Below are 18,307 nucleotides of genomic sequence, written 5' to 3'. Positions count from 1 at the left end.
ACTTAGAAGAAGGGAGGGAAGTAGCCATGTGGCTATTGGCGACAATATTTTTAGATAGCAGGGACAGCCAGTACGAAGCCCCCAAGGCCTGTGCCTAAAACCCTAAGGAATAGCCAGAATCCCACAGGCCTTGGAGCGTTGTGGTCCAGGAGAAGAAGACAGAGCCAGAGGTGAAGGGGCCCAGGTCCCATGAGGCTTTGATGTTTACTCTGTTCCTTTCTCCCCTCATTCATTCCTCTTCCCTGTCCATGCAGGCAAGATCTAGGGCAGCAGGTTTTCAACTTTAGTGCCCAGGAAAACCACCTGAGGAGTTTATCCAAATGCAAATCCTGGGCCCTGGCCCACAAGAGTCTGATTGGGTGGAGCTCGGGAATCTGCCTTTTTACCAGGAGATGGACCACTGAGGAAGAGGGCTGAGATTGAAGTGCTCCCAAGCACCCCTATATGCCCTGAGAGGCAGAGGCCGACAGTTGCTGTTGTCTCTTGAGCCCATATATTATTGACTATGATGAGCCTTTATTTCCAACCCTTACGGCAGAACCACTGATCTTGGCTCCCATTTACCTGTACCCCACATATAGGGAGGTCCCCCACCCTGGGGGTCCAGCCCATTTCACCAGGCTGGGGTTTTGCTGAGAAGGACTTGAGTCCAAAACAGCAACCATTTAAAAAGTCTTCACCTGTGTGGCATTGTGCCCTGCATCTTCCTTCCTTGGGGACCTCCTGGGACAGGATGGACCCTCCCATCTGGCAGCAGACCCCCCCCCAGCTTTTGGGTACTCAGTCTTCTCTGGTACATGGGCTTCACAGCTGAACCCAGCTAGCTGTGCCTGCAGGTGCCAATACCTCTCATTGGGCCAGAGAACATCGTGGATGGAGACCAGACCCTCATCCTGGGACTCATCTGGGTCATCATTCTGCGTTTCCAGATCTCCCACATCTCCCTGGACAGGGTATGTCCCAGCTACCACCTGCACCACCCAGCCCAGCCCTGGCCTCACCCCTGGCCCCTGGGGACAGAGCAGTTCCTCCTGACTCTTAGGAGCCCCACAACAGACCCTGGTGTCCACACAGTGAATATAAACTCTTCAACAACGGGCAAAGAATTGAGAATGTCAGAGAGACTATAATATCCTGAAATAACAACTAGATCCACGAACTTCCATCCTGATCTGGGACAAGCCATTCACAAGTGAGCAGTTTAGGAAACTGCCCAGTGCCCGCCTTTCACCCCGACTGGTTGTTCCCTACTTGGCACTAAAGCCCTCTAACTCCTATTACACATCTAATGTGCTGCTGGAGGAAATTAAACACGTGGAGGGAGTCCCAGCCCCAGAAGTTTCCAAATCCCCAGTATCCTGAACATCAAAGAGATTGTCCTCTGTCCTCCGCTTGTTCTCCCACAACCAAATTGAAAAGAGTAAAAACATAAAGTCCTTATATTTATCAGTTTTCACAGTTTGGTGGTATCCAAAACTCCACCTAACACTTAATTCCACTAGGATATAAAAGCCAACCTAGAAAATGAGACCCTAATGAAAAGAAGCCATAGATCTGGCCCAAATCCAGGAGGACCCTTGACTGTGACTGTGAGCCCCAGGACAGCAGGAGCTTTGCCTGGATGTGTCCCCAGGGTCTCGCACCTATGCGATGAATGATTGGATGGGTGAATTTCTAACTGGCCTCAAACCCAGTTAGAGTTGGAGAGGAAGAAGGAGAGGGGCCTTTGGGGCAGTGAGGGTGAGGGAGGGAGTGGGTAGAAGAAGAGTCCCACTGAGGGCAGGACAGGGACCAAAAATGGAGGCTGGACGTGGCGGGGAGGTGGGGGGCAGGAGACAGGAAGAAGGAGGGGGAGAGTAGCACTGAGGGGAAGAGAGATAGCAAGGCAGGGGTGCAGGCAAGTGGAACCAAGAGCAACAGAGTAAAGGAAACTCTCAGTAAGAGAAACATCAAGGGCGACAGGGGTTCAAAACCAGAGGAAGATATCCTTGCCTGCCTACTCTGCCCTCAGCAGCCCTGTGAGGCATCGAGGTGGCGGACAGGGGGCGCTCACCCGTCAGAGGCAGGCTGTCAGCCATTACAGGACTGGCAAGCCTATTGGTGGAGGGATGCTGGGCAGCCTTCTCCTTGCCCCTCTGCTCCTCCTTGTGTCATCCCTAGAATGGAAATAGTAATAGTGTCCCCCTCGTGGGGCCATGAGAGGTTGGAAAGTCACGGCCCTGTGCCTGGCTGGCAGACAGCCCACGGGGACCAGGAGCCAGTCTGCCAAATCCCAGCCTCAATTTCGTGGGGCCCATTGTTAGCCCAGTGCCCCCCGCCCATGAGAAGGGCTGGAGAAATGACAGCTCCCGCTGTTGTGGTCACCAGCGGGGACTCAAAACCAGCTGCTCAATGGGACAGTGTTCAGGCACTCCACTTTGGAAGGATGATCTTTCTCCCTCAGCCCCAGTCCCCGCCCACCACAAATGAAATCAGTGAAAGAGAGAGCCATCTGCACCTGCCCCCTCGTTGGGGACAGAGAAGGATCACAAGCAGGCCCAGCTCGCCTCTTCCGAGGCTCCCAGGTCCCGCTGCCTTCCCAGAGTTCCTGCATGGTGACCCGCTGTCCCACCCTGCCAGGAGGAGTTTGGGGCCAGCGCTGCGCTGCTGTCTGCCAAGGAAGCTCTGCTGGTCTGGTGCCAGAGGAAGACGGCCTGCTATGCCAATGTCAACATCACCGACTTCTCCCGCAGCTGGAGTGACGGGCTCGGCTTCGGGGCCCTCATCCACGCACACAGGTATGCCTAAGGGAGAGCAGACCCGGCGCTCTCAGCCTCTCAGCCTTCCCCCTGGAGGCCCCCACCACTAAGCCGAACACCCACAATGGGCTTGGGTCCCAAACCTGCCCATCTCCCACATCCCTGGGGCCCATGCACCCCACAAACGGAACGGACGTAGAGCAGGCTGATAGCCTTGGCCCTCCCCTGTCCTTAGGAAATCCTGGGGAGTTGGCCCGGTTTGCCTTGACCCTTGCCCTTCTCTACTTTCTGTGTCCCTGACTCTATTCTCAGTCCTTTTCCCGGCAAGTGGACAGGAAAAACCGGGAGCTTCTCCCCCTTCCCAGAAGCCTGGTCCCTGAGGGAAATTAACATGCCCCCACCCCAAGAGCCCGATTCCTTCATGACCAGCTCAGATTACCAACAGGAGAAACTAATGTATGGTAAGGTGTAAACAGCCAACAGGAGCTGGTTGGCCTTTTTAACAAGTTCCCTAGACCCAAGCAGTAAGTGACTCTGGTGAGGAGCTCTGCCTGCTCTCTGTCCAGGCCAGACCTGCTTGACTACTGTTCCCTGCGTCCGGAGCGTCCACTGCACAACCTTGCCCTGGCTTTCCGAGTGGCTGAGCAGGAACTGGGCATTGCTCAGCTGCTGGACCCCGAGGACGTGGCAGCCCTCCAGCCTGATGAACGCTCCATCATGACCTACATCTCTCTCTACTACCATCACTTCTCCCGCCTGCACCAGGAGCAGACGGTCCAGAGGAGACTTGCTAAGGTTGTTGACAAAGCAAAGGTGGCATCAAGGAGAGGTGGGGTTGGGACGCCTGGGTGGCTCAGTTGGTTGGATGACTGCCTTCGGCTCAGGTCATGATCCCGGATTCCCAGGATCGAATCCCACATCGGGCTGCCAGCTCCATGGGGAGTCTGCTTCTCTCTCTGACCTTCTCCTCGCTCATGCTCTCTCTCACTGTCTCTCTCTCTCAAATAAATAAATAAAATCTTAAAAAAGGAAAAAAAAAAAAAAAAGGAGAGGTGGGGTGAGCATGGGCTCCGGAATCAGACACACCTGAGTTTGAAGCCGGCCTCTGCCACTTCCTAGCTGTGTGGCCCTGACCATGTCCCCTAACTTTTCTCCCTGTTGCCAAACGGCAACAATAATGCCTGGGGTCATAGAAGGCTGCCGTGAGTTTTGGGGGGTGTTAGGCACAGTGCCCAGCGCGGGGTCTGGCGCACAAGGAAAGCCAGGTGAGTTCCATTGCCTCCAGCCCTCCCCCTCCCCCTGCTCTTAGGCTGTTAAGCTCCTAATGGGATCGAAAGGCTCAGAGAGCCGGACTCTGTAAGGACAGCCACAGAAGCAGCTCTGCTGAGCTCAGTCCCAGTTTCGGGGAGCTCTCTTCCTCTCCAGGCATAGTGGCAGGTGCAGAGGTCTGGGAAGGCTGTTCTTAGGGTTGGTGTCTCAGTTGGGCATGAGGGAGACGATTGAGGCCAAGGGTTCTGAGCTGCTTTAGGGATGTGGGGGCCTCAGGGAAGAGAGAGACGGCTCAGAAAAAGAACGGGACTCCCGGACATGAGACCAAATGGGGTAAAATAAGATGGAGGAAGCCAGGATGGGGGACCCACGCTTCTGGGTCTAAGTGTGCAATTCAGGCAGACCTGCTTCTCTGGGGGCTGGGAGGAACCCCACTTTCATGCAACCTCAGCTTGGGGAAAGAAGCTGCCACCCACCCTAGGAACCCTGGTGGTCAACTCAGCAGCCAAAGGGGGAGTGCCTTCAGCCCAGGGCCTGTGCCCCAGTGCTGCCCTGTGCCCTTGCCTCCTCCAGATCCTGCTTCAGCTCCAGGAGACAGAGGAGCTGCAGACCCAGTACAAGCAGCTGGTGGGCGACCTGCTAGGCTGGATTGCGGAGAAGCAGGCACAGCTGGAGGCGCACGATTTCCCAAACTCCCTACCGGCCATGCGCCAGCTCCTGGTCGCCTTTGCCCACTTCCGCACCCAGGAGAAGCCACCACGGCTGCAGCAGCGAGGGGCCATAGAGGCCCTGCTCTTCCGGCTACAGACTGCGTTTCGGGCCCAGAACCGCAAGCCCTTCCTGCCTCCCGAGGGCCTGGGCCTGGCAGAGCTGTCCCAGCTCTGGACATGCCTGGAGCGGGCAGAGGCCTCCCGGAGCCAGGCCCTGCTGCAGAGAATCCTGCAACTCGAGCGGTTGGAAATCCTGGTCCGGCACTTCCAGCACAAGGCTGCCCTTAGGGAGAGCTTCCTGATGGACACAGAGCACATGCTGGACCGGGCTGCAGCTGCCTCCCCACCAGCCAGCCTGGCCACAGTGGAAGTAGCTGCCCAGAGACTAGGAATGCTGGAGGCCAGCATCCTGCCCCAAGAGGGGCGCTTCCAGGCCCTGGCCGAGATTACAGATGTCCTCCAGCAGCAGCAGCACCCTGGCTGGGAGGAGGTGGCCTGCAGGTGAGCCCAGGGCACGGAAACTATCCTCAAAACAGGGTAAGGCCTTCCTATCATACCCTTATCTTTACGTGTGCCCATTCCTGGCCATAGGGGTGTAATATGGTAAGGGCTCCCCTTGGGAAGCCCAAACTCCCACCAATGCCTGAAGTTCCAGCATCTGTAATGGACCCCTTTTGGTAAACCATCACCCTTTCTACATACTTCTTATTAATTCACTCACTAAACATTTATTGAGCATCTACTATTTCCCGAGCACTAGGCTAGTGCTGGGGATTTAGTAGTGAAGAAGACACACAATAATCCCTCCCTTCCCAGAGCTTACACACATCTAAGGAAAACAAACTATATAGATAGATAGATAGATAGATAAAAAATAGAGATAAAGCATAGGAGATTACAAGCTGCCAACAGAGGGAGAGGAAGGTAGACTGGGCAGTCAGAGGAGGTTCACTTTTGAGCAAAGACCACTGAGGAGTGAGGGGGCAGCCATACAGATGGGACAGACTCTCCCAGGCAGCAGGAATGGCTTGTGCAGTGCCTGTAAAAGATAGCACAGAGGCCAGTGCTGACCGAAGGGACCGGCAGCAGCTGAGGTCCCAGAAGGACAGGACCAAAGGCTGGAGCCAGATAGCATGCTGGGTTCTCTAGAGTGCCCTAAAGACTCAGAGGGGAATGAGTCGTGGGAGAGCCTGAGCTAAGGAGTGCCACAGTCCAACTCCTCTTCTACAGTGATCACTTTGGAGGCCATGTCGGGGACAGATGGAAGAAGCAGAAGCAGACCACATAGGAGGCTGCACAATAATCTAGGCCAGAGAGAAGTAACAGAGGCCAGAGAGAAGTAACAGAGGCCATGAGAAATGGTGGGATTCTAGAAATATTTTGAACCCAGAGGGACTTGCAGACAGACCAGATGTGGGGTGTGAGAAAGTGAGTTCTCCAGATTTTAGCACAGGCACTTAGAAAGCTGGAGTTGCTGTCTATCATCTGAGATGGGGCCTGGAAAGAAGGATTGGGGGCCCTGAAGACCTGAACCTCACAGACCCTTCCTCTGACTTCTCTGTCTGTGTCTGAGAAGCAAGAATATGATGGCCCAATCACCCCAGGCTAGGATGCTCCAAGGCCCCAGCCTCCAGGCTGAGGCTCCTCCCTAACAACCAAGTCCCCCACCAGCTATAGCCCCCAAGGTGGCTTCCCCATAGCAGCCCAGTAAAGACCACCCTTATTCTCATGTACTGCAGGCAACTGGAGATCACTGGGCGCTGGGAGCGACTTCTTGAACGTCTCCAAGGGCAGAAGAAGCAGATGGCAGACCTGCAGGCTATGCTGGGCTTGCTGCATGAGGTGGAGAGTGCCTCCAATCAGCTCAAGGAGCTCCAGGTGGGCCCTGTACCAGCCAGCATCCCCCTCCCCCAGGCCAAAAAGCAGGTGAACCAGCACTATGGGGCTGCAATGTTCACTTGTCCACCCCCGGCCAGGTGCTGGCTAGCTCCACAGCCTGTGGGCAGCTGCTGGCAGAGACCATGGAGCTACTGCAGAAGCATGACCTGCTGGAGGCCCAGGTGTCCGCCCACGGAGCCCATGTGCGCCATCTTGCCCTTCAGACCATGGAGCTGGACTCCTCCCTGGGCACTGGTGCGGAGGTGCTGCAGGCCAAGGCCCAGTCACTGGCCCAGCTCCACTGGAGCCTGGTGTCTCTGGTCAAAGCCCGGTAAGAGCTCATCCCACTCTTCTACCTACTGCAGAATCTTCATATAACCCAGTAACCTCCTGCCCATGTTAAAAACTACTGCTGACTTGGCAACTTTCTCCACATTGTCCCTCACCCCCAAGTCTTCTGGGTCCCCTGCTGAGTCATCCAGAACAAGAAAACTCTTGTCTCAGGGGAAGTGTCTGAATCTGGTGGGGAGCCCTCCCCAATCCCTTTGGGGCCCCTGCCTTCCCTCAGGCGGGCCTTGCTGGAGCAGAGCCTGCAGCTGGCGGAATTCCTGCACCACTGCGAGGAGGAGGAAGCCTGGTTGAAGGAACGTGGGCGGCTGCTGGAGGATGATGGGGCCCTGGGCCCGGACCTCAGCCAGATCAGAGCAGCCCTGCAGAAACACAAGGTACCCTCCGCCTGCCACCCTGCCAGTCCCCACCTTGCGACCCCCTTCTTCCCTTCACCCAGATCCCTACTCTGCACCCCGCCAGGCCCTGGAAGCCGAGCTGCGCCACCACCAGAACGTGTGCACTGATCTCGTGCGGAGGGGATGCGACCTGAGTGCCCGCGGGCCCCCCACGCGGCCAGATCCCCGCAAGAGGGCCAAGGCACTGCAGGGCACGTGGCAGTGGCTCCGGGCCGGGGCGGCCAGGCGGGGGGCGAGGCTGCAGGCGGCTCTGCTAGCCCGGCAGGTAGCGGTACGGTGGGCGGCGAACGGCGGCGGGTGTGTGCGGGGCGTCCAGTGCACAGCCTTCCCCCCCCCACCCCCCCCCCCGCAGTACTTGGCCGACGCGGCAGACGCGGCCTCTTGGCTGCGGGAACAGCAGTCGGCCCTGGAGAGCGCCCCCTGCGGACCGGACCCGGAGGCCACCGAGGCCCTGCTGCTGCACCACCGGCGGCTGGAGCGTGCGGTTCAGGCCTTCGGGGCCGAACTGCGGCAGCTGGATGAGCAGGCACGCGCGGCCGCAGCGCAGGTGTCCCTCACGGTGCGTGGGGCTGGCAGGGCCCCAGAACTACGGGCCTCCGGCTCCAAATGCACGCGTGATCTCAGCGAGGCCCCTGTCTCCCGTGACCACACAGAAGATGGAGATGGGAGGGCTTTTGTGGCCGTGGACCAGGAAGCCTGGGCTTCCCCTGGGCTTGTGGGGGCGGAGGGGGTGGTGCGGGGGACGGGGCACCCCTCCGCGGCAACATCCTGCCTCCTGCCCAGCCCAGTGCGTGGCATCCCGTCTGCCCACCCAGGGAGGTCATCCAGTGCGTCTGGCTTTGCTCATTTTGCCCACCAGTTTCCAGGCATTAACCAGGTTCCTGCTGGAATGCCCCCTCTTCACTTTTACCACCCCAGGGACAACCTCTAGGTGCACCATTTGGAGCCTTCTGTGCTTAGGGGAGCCCCAGTGGATGTGCTGCCCTCTGTCTTATCAGCACAGGTGGTGTCTGCCCTGAGCTCTCCGAAGAAAGCCCTGAGCCACCTGGGGACCTGGAGCGAGGTCTCCTGCTACTCCAGCCCCCCAGGCACCCGGAAGATGGCCCTCTCGGCTGAGCCTGACGCCATCTTTGACCCTAACACCATACTCCAGACACAGGACTGCCTGAGCCGAGACTATGAGGGCCTGCGGGCCCTGGCAAAGGTAACATTCTTGTTCTAGAAGATGTTCATGGAGCCCTTACTCTCTACTGGACCCTGAGCTGGGAGCCCAGGGACAGAGCCCTTATTGGACATGCATCCTGGCTGCAAACAGCTTATGTGCTGGCAGAGGAGATGAGAAGTCAGTAGACAGCTGTGGATGTGATAGGAGCCCAGGTCAGGCTGGCAGACAGGGAGGGCATCCCTGAGGGAAGAATACTTGGGCTGAGACTAGGAACAAGGAAAGGCTAAGAGCAGGTAAAGGCGAGGGGGGTGCTACAGCAGAGACAGGGACACAATGGCCTAGGCAGGACCTAAGCCAAGGCAGGAAGGAGGCCCAGGAGGAGTAAAGGCCAGAGAGTCTGGAGCCCAGCAGTGAAGCCGGGAGTGGTAGGCAACAGGAGGAGAGCCTGGAAGGGAGGTGGACCAAGCTAGGCAGAGCCAGGTCCCCCAGAAGTAGGGCCCTACCAGAGAGCCAAGGGCTAGATCAAAAGGGCACACTCTGCCAGGGTCCTTGACCTGATGCTAAGCTCTTGTCAGCGCCCTTCCATAGTCCTCTGACAGAGGGCTTTGTGCCCACCAGTGGGGAATTGGGGTGACAGGACCACTCTGAGGGCCCCATGGGAAGTTGACCCTCACCACAATCCCTGGGCCGGCCTATCCTCAGCACCACAGGGCGCGCTTGGAGGAGGCAATAGCCCTGTGGGGCTTCCATGGCTTCTGTGGGGAGCTGCGGTCCTGGCTGGAGAAGCAGACAGCACTGCTCCAAGCCCTGCAGCCCCAGGCCCACAACTTGGAGGTCACTCAGCTCACATATGAGGTACTGCTCACCAAGGCTGGGGGGGTGGGGTCTCAGCTGCTTGGCCCTGCCACTTCTCCTTATTCCCCATCCTTCTTCCTCCCTGCCCGTTCCTGCCTCTCCATTATTCGCTCCTGTGCCTGACTGATCCATGTTCACTCTAGTCCTCTCTGGGAAGGAAGAGCAAGGGGTCTGGCTTTGGAGTTTTTTTTATCGAGCATAAATGACATGTGACATTACGGTAGTTTCAAGGATGCTATATAATGGTAGGATAGTTGCAGGTATTGTGAAATGATCACCACTGTAAGTCTAGTTAATATCAACACATAATGTTCTATATTACCATAAGGACTCAATATACGTGTACATTTTACAATAAGTTTGGTTAACAGCCATCACCACACATAGTTACATACATTTTTTTCTTGGGATGAGAACTTTTTTTTAAAGATTTTTTTGGCATTTGTCAGAACACAAGCAAGGGGAGTTGGCAGGCAGGGGGAAAAGCAGGCTCCCCGCTGAGCAGGGAACCTGATGTGAGACTCGATCCCAGGACCCTGGAATCAGGACCTGAACTGAAGGCAGATGTTTAACCAACTGAGCCACCCAGGCATCCCTTAGGATGAGAACTTTCAAGATGTGCTCTCTTGGCAACTTTCAAATATGCAACATAGTGTGATTAACTGTAGTCCCCATGCTAGACATTCCATCCCCATGACTTATTTTATAGCTAGAAGTTGGCTAGAACTTCCTCACTACCCTGGCTGTGGGAAGGGGCTACTGGGCTGAGGTCAGCAGCAATGCAGAACAGCTGAAGCAGAGATATCCTGAAGGTATCCCCAGAATTCAGCAACAGCAGGAGGAATTGAGCCATTACCCATGTCATCCACCCCCAGCTCCCTACCTCTGGCAGCTACCAATCTGTTCTCTGTGTCTGTCTTGTTTTGCTTTGTGCTTTTAGATACCCCCATACAAGTAAGATCATACAGTATTTGTCTCTCTCTGACTTACTTCACTTAGCCGAATGCCCTCATGGTCCCTCCCATTGTCCCAAGTAGCAAGACTTCATTCTTTTCCTATGGTATGAAAGAAATATTTAATTCTTTTGGATGCAGTAGATATATATATATATATATATATATATATATATATATATATATATATATATATATCATATTTTCTTTGTCCATCCATTAGTGGACAGTGGGGCGGCTTCCATATCTTGGCTATTGCCCGTAATGCTGCTACGGGCATGAGGGTGCAGATATCTTTTCAAGTTAGTGTTTTCATTTTCTTTGGATAAACGCCAGAAGCAGAGTTGCTAGACCATAAGGTAGGTCTGTTTTTCATTTTTTGAGGAACCTCTGTGTTCTTTTCCATAGTTGCTGCACCAATTTACATTCCCACCAATTGTGCACAAGGGTTTCCTTTCTTCCCCTTCTCCACATTCTCACCAGCACTTCTTTCTAGTTTTTTCCAGAACAGCCATTCTCTAGTGATCTCTGGTTGTGGTTTTGATTTGCATCTCCCTGAAGATTAGTGATGTTGAGCATCTTTCCCTATGTCTGTTGGCTATCTGTATGTCTTCTTTGGAGAAAGAAGATTATTGGCTCTTGGTGTTGAACATTTTGAATTTGTTGTTTATGGTGTAAGGTAAGGGTCTAGTTTCATATTTGGCATGTGGCTGTCCGGTTTTCCCAGCACTATTGAAGAGACTATCTTTTTTTCCCAATTGTATATCCTTGGCTCCTTTTTCATAAATTAATTGACCCTATGTGCATGGGTTTATTTTGGGGATCTCTCTTCTGCTCCACTGATCTATATGTCTGTTTTTATGCCAAGACCATGCTATTTGATTATTATAAATAATTACTATAGTTTATTATAGTAAACTGTATAGTTTGAAATCAGGGAGCATGATGCCTCTGACTTGGTTCTTTCTCAACATTGTTGTAGCTATGTAGTCTTTTGTGTTTCCATACAAATTTTAGGATGGTTCTAGTTCTGTGAAAAATGATGTTAGAATTGATATGGATTATATTGAATTTGTAGCTTGCTTTGAGTAGTATGGACATTTTAACAATATTAACTCGTCCAATCCATGAACATGTTATATCTTCCCATTTATTTGTGGGGTTTGTTTTTTTTTGAATTTCTTTCATCAGAGTCAGTTTTCAGTGTGTAGGTCTTTCATCTCTTATGTTAAATTTATTCTAGGTACTTTATTTTTAATGTAATTATAAGTGAGCTTTTTTTTAAATTTCTCTGACAGTTCATTATTAGTATACAGAAGTGCCAGCTATCCCTGTAGATTGATTCTGTGCCCTGTATTGTTGCTGAATTCATTTGTTGTAACAATTTGTCAGTGAGGTCTTTATGGTTTCTGTATGTAATACATGGTCATCTGCAAATAGTGACAGTTTTACTTCTTTCTAGTTTGGATACCCAGCTTTGAATTTTTTTTTAAGATTTATTTATTTATTCATTTGACAGATTACAAGTAGGCAGAGAGGTGGGGGTGGGGGGAAGCAGGCTCCCTGCTGAGCAGAGAGCCTGATTCGGGGCTAGATCCCAGGACCCTGGGATCATGACCTGAGCTGAAGGCAGAGGCTTAACCCACTGAGCCACCGAGGCACCCCCTGGCTTTGAATTCTTAAAAAGCCCTCCAGCCCTTTAAGGACAGAAATCCCAGTCCTTTGAGAGGGAAGCAGTTCAAACACCTAGGCAGCAGAGCATGTCTGAGGTAATTTGTAGTCTTGAGGGCAGCTGTGAGAAGAGGAAAAAACCCTCAAGGCCTGGTCTTCCTTTCCCTAGAACTTCCTCACTACCCTGGCTGTGGGAAGGGGCTACTGGGCTGAGGTCAGCAGCAATGCAGAACAGCTGAAGCAGAGATATCCTGAAGGTATCCCCAGAATTCAGCAACAGCAGGAGGAATTGAGCCAGAGGTAAGAATGAGGGAGTGCAGGACGGGCTGGATCCAGTTCCCCAGGCCTGTGGAGCCTGCTTATCTACCTCCCAGGATGCCAGGAGGAAACACTGTGTGTGTCAGGGAGGAGAGGGTGTGGGAATGGCCAGCCTGTTAGCAGCCATTGTGTGAGCCCCCAGCCAAGGTCCTGGGATGGATGGGGATGTCCCTGTGATGGAGACATCCCTGTTCCCTCTGGTCAGGTGGGGGCAGATGGAAGCCCTGAAGAAAGAGAAGGAAACACAACTGGCACACACCGCAGATGTGTGCACTTTTCTGCACGAGTGTGGATCCACACAGGTCCAACTGCAAGACCTGATTCTCCAGCTGGAAATCCTACAGCTGGGGCAATCCACGGACAGCCACTGCACCCTGCAGCTGGCCCAGCAGAAGATGTTAACGCTGGAGAGGAGAATCCATTACCTGCAAAGGACAGCCATGAAGTACAGCCTGGGCTTGGCATGGGGACAGGGCCCTGGGAGGCAGGGGAGGACTGAGCAGGGTTGCGGGAATGAGGAATGGGACAGAAAGTGGAGGATGGGCAGGATGTGCTGCCTGAAGGACAGGGACACAGGTGGGGGAAGGGTACAAGGAAATGCCCATGGAGAAAGGGCGGGCCACATAGGCTTGCTGCCCCTGGGGCAAGGGAGGAAATGGGAATGAGGGATCCCCACCCCTTCTCCTGGGGAATCCGAGCCTGGACACCAGGCCTCCAGGGCAGGGTCCTAACAAGGCGGTGGACCCCATCTCCCAGGGCTGAGGAGCTGGGCCCCCCAGAGAGCCGATCCCTGCAAGAACAGGTGGAGCCACTGTGGGAGCTGCTGGAACGGGGACAGCAGCAGGTGGCCCGACAGGCCAGGGCCTGGGCTGAAGCGAGGGCGCGGCAGAGCTTCCTGCAGGAGAGCCAGCAGCTGCTGCTGTGGGTGGAAGGCATCTGGGCTCAGCTGCGCAGGGAGGAGAAGGTGGTGGATGTGGCCTCAGCCCAGCAGCTGCTGATGGAGCACACAGACCTGCAGGTGGAGATACAGCTGCAACAGGAGAGGTCAGGAGGGGAGGGCAGACAGGATAGCCTTCAGGGGACAGGCCACCAGAAAGTGAGAGGCAGGAAACTGGGTGTCACCCAGGGGAGTAGGCCAAGCTAGGATCCAGCAGGTGCTTGGAGCAGGTTTTAAGGAGGGGGATATAGGGGCGCCTGGATGGCTCAGTGGGTTAAAACCTCTGCCTTTACCTCAGGTCATGATCCCAGGGTCCTGGGATTGAGCCCCACACCAGGCTCTTTGCTCAGCAGGGAGCCTGCTTCCTCCTCTCTCTCTGCCTGCTTCTCTGCCTACTTGTGATCTCTGTCTGTCAAATAAATAAATCTTAAAAAAAAAAAAAAAAGGAGGGGGATGTAACCAAGAACTGGTCAGGTATCCTGTGTACTTCTGGGGGTGGGGTGAGGTGGAATACAGGGCAGAATCTTAGCTTCCCGGAAGGTTCTGTCAAGTGCAGATTTGGCCATAAGCCATACCCCACCCAGGTGAGCCTGATGGATTGCTTTGAGTACTCACTTCTGGATGACACAGACCCCACAGGCTCCCATAGTCAGATGGCTCCTCCCCAGTCTGGCTAGACCATCGGTCTTTCGGGGATGTCAGCCCAGGTCTGTCAGGCAGGCAGGGTCACCACGCACAGTTGACAGGCTGTGACCACACAGGAGAACCTGAAGGTAGCCGAGTTGGGCACCGAATCCATCCCGTCCTCTGTTTCCAGACTCTACTAATGGGTTAAGGCTGCCTCACCTCAGAGGAAGCAGAGCCTTTTCCGAATCCACACAAAGGTGTCACCTGTCCCCAAGCTGTGTACCCATGTGCTCAGCTGGCTGAGAGAGGCACCCTTTCTCATGTCCATGGCCATATGGTGGCCGAGGTGCAGTTTGAGGGATTCTTCTACTTGCCTGGGCATGGCCAGTGGGATGGGGCCCTGGAGCAAGTGTGTGACCAGCAGGAAGCGTGGCCGCCATGAGACCTCAGCAGCGTGTCTGGCCCATTATGGTCTGCGCCTCACTAGTGAGCTAGGGCACAGCTGTCCTAGGGGACGAGTACGCCACTGGGGCTAACCAGCCTCAGGTCCCCCCTGCCAGTTAGCCCTTTATCAGAGCTCCAAAGTGAGTGACCAAGGGAGAGGGGAGGAAGGGACAGCGAGAGGTGCAGATGGGATTTGACACTCCGCCTGTCGTTCTGGACAGGCTGCAGCAGCTGGAGGCTCAGGGCCAGACCCTTTCAGTCTTGGACTCCCCGGACTCCCAGGAGGTGGCCCGTGCTCTGAGCCTCCTGGGCCAGCAAGGCCCGGCCCTGCAGGCTGCCTGGGAGCAGAGACGGCAGCGGCTACAGGAGGGGCTGGAGCTGCAGAGGTTTGGCGGAGATGTCGATGGTTTCACTGCCACCTGTGCCAGACACGAGGTCTTCCTGCAGCGGGACAAGCTTGGGGTAGGGGGCCAGGGATACAGGGCTGCAGGGCGCTTCCCCATCACTGGGGGGAGCTTTGAAGATGGGCAGGGGATGGGGTGGGGGTTGCTGGTGGCCCTAGAGCCAGCAGTGGGCAAGATGGTGCTGACCTCATCATCCCAAGCATGACCTCCGGCCTCTGCCCCCCAAGGACGATGTCGGGGAGGCCCAGAGCCTGCTGCAGCAGCACCGGGACTTTGGGTGGCTCCTGGGCATCCTTGGCCATCAAGCAGAGGCTCTGCGGGCACGTGGTGAGAAGCTGGCCCTGAGCCAACACCCTGCTGCACACAAGTGAGCCAAGGCCCATGGGCACAGAGCACACCCTATATGGCCTGCTGCCCCGAGGCTGGGAGAGGGTGTGGGCCTCGAGGTGGCAGCAGGGCATGCCCTGAGCCGAGTCCCCTACCCCTGAGCCCTCCCCCACTCCACCTGGCCTCTAGGGTCCAGGAACAGCTGCAGAGTGTCCAGGCACAGTGGACCAGGGTCCAGGAAAGGAGTGAGCAGAAGAGGAGGCGGTTGCTGGCTTCCCTCCAGCTGCAGGTGAGGTGGCCAGCCCAGGTGGACGAGGCCTCCCGGGAGGAGGGCCTTGGAGGCCCCTGCTGCGTGAACACTCGTGCACAATGCAGAGCCCTTTATGGTTTGCAAAGCACCTTCCCACATGTTCTGTTCTGCCACGGACCCGCATAGCCCCTCTTGTGGGACATGTGTTACGGCTCTGATTTTTACAGGCTGAGGCCACACTGTTGAGGCAGGACTGAACAAAGTCCTGATAAACTCTCTTGGCCTTCCCTCATTTGGCGACTCCCATTGCCCATCATTTTGGGCCACACTCTGGGCTCACACTTGGGCCATGGGCACCCACCGCAGACCTCGGCTCTGTCAGAGACTTGTTCAGCCCCCATGGGGACTCAGAGCTGTGCCGGTCCACAGGCCTCCTGTGGCATAAGCCTATTAGGAGAGAGAAATGGCCATATGTGATCTGAGGTGGCCTGAGTGGTGGGGACTGACCAAGGGCTCCTGTTACCTGGGCACAGGACACCATTGGGGAACCCCAGGCTGTCCCTCCCCGGACCTCCTCCTGCTGTGAGGGGAACATTTCCCTCCCCATCTCCGCTTTCCTGTCCCCACTTGTGAGCAGTAACCCAGGCCCCACCTTGCACACTGTGTCCTGCTCTTTCCCAGGGGGTCCATGAGACCCCCTCTCTAGAGGTCCATGCATCAGCCCTTCCCCCTGGCTCATGAGACCCATTTTCTCCTGGTTCTTGGGCAGGAATGGCAGCAGGATGTGGCAGGTCTGGTGCTGTGGATAGAGGAGAAGGGGCTGAGGGCAGCAGAGGAGCCTTCCCGAAAGCCCAGCGACATCCTGCAGCAAGCTGCATGGCATGAAGCTACCAAGCATGAGCTGCTGGCCTCCTCTGGGCACGTGGAGGGCCTGCAGCAGGTGGGGGTGCTAGACAGAGGGTGCAGGGCTCATGCCTCTTCAAATCCCCAGCCCAGCTGGATGGCCTGTTTTCATGGAACAAACTTGCCGAAGGAAGACTCAATCTCAGTCTCCTCAGAATTAGGATCCCCCAGCTTCCTCCTCCACTCTGCTGGATACCCCTCTGTCTTGGTGCCCAAACCAGCCCAGAACATTCCCTTCGTGTCTTCCCACCATCCCCACCCCACCCCCCGGCTCTCAGGGCAGCTCTAGCACCTGCCACTTCCACCTGACCAAAGCCTTCCCGTCTGCTGCGGGCTCACCCTGCTCACCTCGGGGGCACCAGCCCAGAGCCCGCCTAGCGCTGCCTACAGATCGGGGGGCTACAGGAAATTCTTGAGCCCTTGCAGCCTGGAGAACACAACCTGTAGCAGACTACCCCTCCCCCCACCTCTGCCATCTGGGTCCTGCCTGCTGTGGCCCCTCGTGGAAAAGCAACTTGACACAATTCCCTCCATCTTTGTGTCTACTCCAGGCGGGGAGACGGCTGCTGAGCGACGGGCACTGTGCCGGGGAAGCTGTGCAGGCCAGCCTTCAGGGCCTGAGCAGCAAGTGGGAAGAGTTGAAGAACAAGCTGGCCCGGCAGGGGGACCGGCTCCAGCAGACTAGACAGCTTCTGGGGCTGCTGAAGGTCTGCTGAAGAGAGGCCCAGGGCACAGGAGGGAGACTGAGGCTTTGCTGGGCCAGGATGGGGAAGGGGAACAGGCAGGACAGACAGGGGCATGGAGGAGTCTGGGGTATTCTGCTAAGTCTGGAGGGGCCCTGGGGAGTCCTGCCGTCTTGAGAGGCCTCTGGCTGATGGCAAGTGGGGCCTGGCTCTGACAGTTCAGAATTGTCTCCTGTGTGCCCAGGGTGTAGTCAGCACAGCTGGGATACCTATGGAGGAAGAAGCATGAGGGAATGGGAGTGTTCATGAGGCTCTGGGGCGTGGGGCGGGTGGGAGGTGGACGGTGAGACTCTGGGGTCCTCAGTAGGTCCTCGGCGAATCTGGTAAGCGGCAAGCAGTATGGTCTCGGAGTCCAAAAACTTGCAAACCTGTGCTACAGAGCCTGATGCAGGACCCTGCACTCTCCCCAGGATGCCAAGGAGAAGATGAAGCAGCTAGAGAGGAGCCTGCAAAGCGCAGAAACAGGGCAGGACCTGGGTTCGAGCCGGGAGTTACAGAAATGGCACAGCCAACTGGAAAGCGAGAGCCAGGCACTGGCCAGCAAGATGGCTGCCCTCGTCTCCCAGGCCCACCAGGGGCTCACTTCCCAGACCATTGTGGAGACCCAGAAATACCTACAGAGGTACCCACCTGCTTGTTCCATCTTCACCCCACTCTATGCTACCTCCCACCCCATGAACATGAGGACAGTTTACCCAGTGAGGCCAGCAGTGGCATCTACATGACCTACTTGTCCAAATCTCCTTCCCTTATGAGGAGGGTCATTCCCGGGATAGGAAGGCCAGAGACCCCAATTCTAGGCATCCTCAGTACCCCACAATCTGAAGTCAAGCAGGTTATCTGGGTGAAGTGTTTGGCCCTGGGTCCTTTCCAGCTGCTTCACCATCATCAGATGAGGCTCTCCCCTGTCCTCTGCTTTGTTCCTCATGGGTCCCTCGCTGGACTGTGGGAAGCCCTGAGGGCCTCCCCCCTGTCCCACTGACTGTTTCCACTGTCTACCATGTCTTCTGCCTTCACCCAGGTTCAAGTCTCTGCAGGGACCTTTGGCCGCCCGGCGCCTACAGCTGCAGGCCTCAGTGGAGCTGCATGAGTTCTACCAACTGAGCAACCTGGAGCTCACTTGGGTGGCTGAGCGCATGACCAGAGTCGGCTCCACCCAGTGCTTGAACCGAGCCCAGAGACTTTGCCACAAGCACGAGGTAGTCGCCCCCTGTTCCTCCCAGGATCCCTGACCTCCCACTCTGAGATCTTAGAAGCCTTCTGTCACTAACATGTTGTCCCTATTCCCAAGTCTCTGCCCCCTGTTATTCTCTGCCCAGTTTTGCCCCAGTGGGGCCTAGAGCCGCATGCACAGCTCTGTTGCAGGGGC

General features: G+C 55.8%; 1 protein-coding gene across 1 annotated transcript in view; it reads left to right on the top strand.

Moving 5' to 3' along the window:
- Window positions 1–18,307, top strand: part of SPTBN5 (spectrin beta, non-erythrocytic 5) — a 45,928-nt gene that overhangs the window by 2,327 nt on the left and 25,294 nt on the right. Inside the window, exons 3-23 of the mRNA XM_059181219.1 lie at window positions 837–953; window positions 2,620–2,777; window positions 3,305–3,533; window positions 4,581–5,218; window positions 6,457–6,595; window positions 6,694–6,926; window positions 7,164–7,320; window positions 7,406–7,606; window positions 7,694–7,900; window positions 8,345–8,545; window positions 9,209–9,361; window positions 12,155–12,285; window positions 12,509–12,748; window positions 13,060–13,347; window positions 14,533–14,773; window positions 14,943–15,082; window positions 15,232–15,331; window positions 16,062–16,232; window positions 16,747–16,902; window positions 17,349–17,560; window positions 17,960–18,137. Of these exons, the coding sequence (XP_059037202.1) occupies window positions 837–953; window positions 2,620–2,777; window positions 3,305–3,533; window positions 4,581–5,218; window positions 6,457–6,595; window positions 6,694–6,926; window positions 7,164–7,320; window positions 7,406–7,606; window positions 7,694–7,900; window positions 8,345–8,545; window positions 9,209–9,361; window positions 12,155–12,285; window positions 12,509–12,748; window positions 13,060–13,347; window positions 14,533–14,773; window positions 14,943–15,082; window positions 15,232–15,331; window positions 16,062–16,232; window positions 16,747–16,902; window positions 17,349–17,560; window positions 17,960–18,137 (4,290 nt within the window). The remainder of the gene's footprint in view (window positions 1–836; window positions 954–2,619; window positions 2,778–3,304; window positions 3,534–4,580; window positions 5,219–6,456; window positions 6,596–6,693; window positions 6,927–7,163; window positions 7,321–7,405; window positions 7,607–7,693; window positions 7,901–8,344; window positions 8,546–9,208; window positions 9,362–12,154; window positions 12,286–12,508; window positions 12,749–13,059; window positions 13,348–14,532; window positions 14,774–14,942; window positions 15,083–15,231; window positions 15,332–16,061; window positions 16,233–16,746; window positions 16,903–17,348; window positions 17,561–17,959; window positions 18,138–18,307) is intronic.

The sequence above is a fragment of the Mustela lutreola genome, chromosome 7 (assembly GCF_030435805.1).
Source record: "Mustela lutreola isolate mMusLut2 chromosome 7, mMusLut2.pri, whole genome shotgun sequence".
In the NCBI taxonomy this organism is placed as follows: Eukaryota; Metazoa; Chordata; class Mammalia; order Carnivora; family Mustelidae; genus Mustela; species Mustela lutreola.
The sequence above is the reverse complement of the archived record's forward strand: the minus strand, read 5'-3'. Positions and strand labels throughout refer to the sequence as shown.